This window comes from Petaurus breviceps, unplaced genomic scaffold (assembly GCF_028583685.1).
Source record: "Petaurus breviceps papuanus isolate PSGF00001 unplaced genomic scaffold, PetGlider_PUasm1.0 140, whole genome shotgun sequence".
In the NCBI taxonomy this organism is placed as follows: Eukaryota; Metazoa; Chordata; class Mammalia; order Diprotodontia; family Petauridae; genus Petaurus; species Petaurus breviceps.
Genome location: NW_027185698.1, coordinates 35,242,461 through 35,246,171, shown reverse-complemented (window position 1 = coordinate 35,246,171; position 3,711 = coordinate 35,242,461). Strand labels below are relative to the sequence as shown.

At 37.1% G+C, this 3,711-nt stretch overlaps 1 protein-coding gene across 1 annotated transcript in view; it reads left to right on the top strand.

Moving 5' to 3' along the window:
* The first annotated feature begins 718 nt into the window (after positions 1 to 718).
* JAKMIP1 (janus kinase and microtubule interacting protein 1) overlaps positions 719 to 3,711 on the top strand; it is a 14,653-nt gene continuing 11,660 nt past the window's right edge. The window contains exon 1 of the mRNA XM_069075046.1: positions 719 to 790. Within this exon, the coding sequence (XP_068931147.1) occupies positions 719 to 790 (72 nt within the window). The remainder of the gene's footprint in view (positions 791 to 3,711) is intronic.

The window sequence follows — 3,711 nt, the reverse complement described above, 5'->3', positions numbered from 1 at the left end:
TACATGTTAGTCTTTGGTATCACTGCGTGCCAGAGGTGAGAATTCCCTGAGAAAACATCTAGGGCAAGTTTTATCTGAACAGAAATTTCCTCTACAACATCCCTGACAAGTCATTATCCATCTTCCACTTGAAGATCTCCAGTGATAGGAATTCGCTATGTCTTGAGGCAACCTATTCTACTTTGGGGCATCTCTGATTGCTTAATCCAGGTAAGAAGAGACTTCAGAAGTTATTGAGCCCACCAACACAGGGGGATGTGTAGGGTACAGCTTCAGAGAACCAGTTGTTAAATGTATACCTCTGAAATTGGAAAGCTCTACAAATCAGGGCTTCATTTATTGTTTTGTTGGTTTCTAGACTTAAGAAAGTGATGGAGTATAAATGCCAATTAATCATGAAGATTCCACTTATACATGTGTCATACTCTTTCAGATAGTGTATTAAACATTCACCAGCATATCCCACCTATACCTGAACAGAAATTCCCTCTACAGTATTGCTGACAAGTGGTTACCCTTACATGGTACCCAAACTTGCCTCTCTCTGCAACATGTACTCACTTTTCCTAGTTTTTCACTTTGGGGCTAAACAAAGCAAGCCTTACCCTTCTCAAACGTGGCATCCCTTTAATATTTGGAGAGAGCTATCATGTCTTCTGTAAGTCTTACATTCTTCAAGCTAAATAGCCCTAGTTTATTCAGTCATTCTTTGTATGACATGGTCTTCAAGAGCCCTCCTCTGGACATGCTCCAGTTTGAAAATGTCTTCTCCAAAATGTGGAACCCAGAAGTGAGCAGAAGCAGGAGAACATTGCACACAGTAACAGCAACATTGTGTGATAACCAACTATGATAGACTTAGATTTTCTCATCAATATAATGATTCAAGACAATTCCAAAAGACTCATGATGGAAAATGATATCCACATCCGGAGAATGAACTATGGAACCTGAATGCAGATTGAAACATACTATTTTCACTTTTTTTCTTTCTCATGGTTTTTCTGTTTTGTTCTGATTCTTCTTTCACAACATGACTAATGTGGAAACATGTTTAACATGATTGCACATATATAACCTATATCAAATTGCTTGCTGTCTTGGGGAGCAGACTTGGAGGGAGGGAGAAAAATTTGAAACTCAAAATCATATAAAATGAATGTTGAAAACTATCTTTACATGTAATTAGTAAAAACAAAGTACTATTTGCAAAAAAATATGGCTTCCAGAATGATTAAAAAAATATTCTGGATATAGCCTAAAGTGACCATATCCAAAGCAGACAACAATACTATCTCCTTCATCATGATCAATGGATGTCCCTCAAGGCTCAGTCCCGGGCCCTCCTTGTTTTTCCCAGAATTTTAAAAAAATTTTTTGTTTCTGTTTTCTTTTAGTTTTCAACATTCACTTCCACAAGATTTTGAGTTACAATTTTTTCTCTCCCTTTCTGCTACACCCCACCCAAAATTGTTCTCTCTTATATCCTGTTCCTTCACACCCCCCCCCCTAAATTTCTAGTAGGGCAAGATGGGTTTCCATACCCCAGTACTTGTATATCTTATTTCCTAGTTGCATGTAAAAAAACAATTTTTAAACATTTGTTTTTAAAACTTTGAGTTACAGATTTTTTCCCTTCTTCCCTCTTCATCCACCCCCACTGGGAAGATAAGCAATTCAATATAGCTTATACATGTGTAGTTACCCAAATCATTTCCATAGTAGTTATATTGTAAAAGACTAACTCTATTTCCCTCCATCCTATCCTGGATGGATTCCCCCACTTATTCTATTTTCTCCTTTGACCCTTTCTCTTTTCAAAAATCTTTACTTCTAAATACTCTCCCAATCAGCCCTCCCTTCCATCCTCCCCCCTCTTATTCTCTACCCTGCTCCTGCTATTATTTTGTAGGGTAAGATACCCAATTGAGTGCGTACGTTATTCCCTCCTTAAGGACAATTCAATGAGAATCAGGTTGTCCCATTCCCTCTCACCTTCCTGCTCTTCCCCTCCATTGTAACAGCTTTGTCTTGCCTCTTTTATATGAGATAATTTACCCTAATCTATCGCTCCCTTTCTTCTTCTCCCAACAAATTCCTCTCACCTCTTAATTTTATTTTTTAGATATCACCCCTTCATATTCAACTCATCTTGTGCCCTCTTTCTATGTATACATGAACATACAAATGCCCACGCTCACATATATATTTATATACACATGCATCCTCCTATACATACATATATATATATATATACATATAAATATATATGTATATATTCCCTTCAGCTATTCTCATACTGAGAAAAGTCTTAGGAGTTAAAATTATTGTTTTTCCATGTAGGAATGTAAATAGTTTAACTGTAATAAGTTTCTTATGATTTCTTTTTCCTGTTCACCTTCTCATGCTTCTCTTGCTTCTTGTATTTGGAAGTCAAATTTTCTGTTCAGCTCAGGTTTTTTTCATCAAGAATGCTTGAAAGTCCTCTATTTCATTAAATGACAATATTTTCCCCTGTAGCATTATATTCAGTTTTGCTGGGTAGGTGATTCTTGATTTAGTCCTAATAGCTCCTTTGACCTTTGGAATATCATATTTTAACTGCTGTGATCCCGTAATGTAGAAGCTGTTAGGTCTTGTGTTATCCTGATTGTGTTTCCACAATACTAAAATTGTTTCTTTCTGACTGTTTGCAGTATTTTCTCCTTGACCAGGGAACTCTGGAATTTGGCTATAATATTCCTAGGAGTTTTCTTTTGGGGATTTTTTCAAGAAGTGATTGGTGACTTCTTTCATTTTCTATTTTGCCCTCTGGTTCTAGAATATCAGGGCAATTTTGCTTGATAATTTCTTGAAAGATGATGTCCAGACTCTTTTTGATCATGGCTTTCAGATAGACTAATGATTTTTAAATGATCTCTCCTGGATCTATTTTCCAGATTAGTGGTTTTCCCAATGAGATATTTCACATTGCCTTCTATTTTTTCATTTGTTTGGATCTGTTTTATAGTATCTTAATTTCTCATAAAGTCATTAGCTTCCAATTGCTCCAACCTAATTTTGAAGGAGTTATTGTCTTCAGTGACTTTTTGAAATTCCTTTTCCATCTGGCAAATTTGGCTTTTTAAAGCATTCTTCTACTCTGGCTTTTTGGGTCTCTTTTGCCATTTGAGTTAGTCTATTTTTAAGGTATTATTTTCTTTAGTGTATTTTTGGGTCTCATTTAGCAGGCTGTTGACTCACTTTTTTTTTGCCTTTTGGAGGGCAGTTAGGGTTAAGCAACTTGCCCAAGGTTACACGGCTAGTTTTTTCATGTGGGTGTTAAGTGTCTGAGGACGGAACTGAACTTGGGTCCTCCTGACTCCAGGGCTGGCACTTTACTCACTGTGCCACCTAGCTACCCCAAATTGGATTAGGTTCTTTTTTTTTTACTTTTTTGGAGGGCAGTTGGGGTTAAGTGACTTGCCCAAGGTCACATGGCTATTAAGTGTAAAGTATCTGAGGCCGGATTTGAACTCAGGTCCTCCTGACTCCAGGGCCAGTGCTCTGTTCACTGTGCCATCTAGCCTCCCCTGTTGACTCACTTTTTGTGACTTTCTTGCATCATTCTCATTTCTATTCCCAATCTTTCCTCTACTTTTCTTACTTGATTTTTAAAATCCTGTAACCTATAACCTGTTTATATTTTTCTTGGAGGGTTTTGATGCAGGC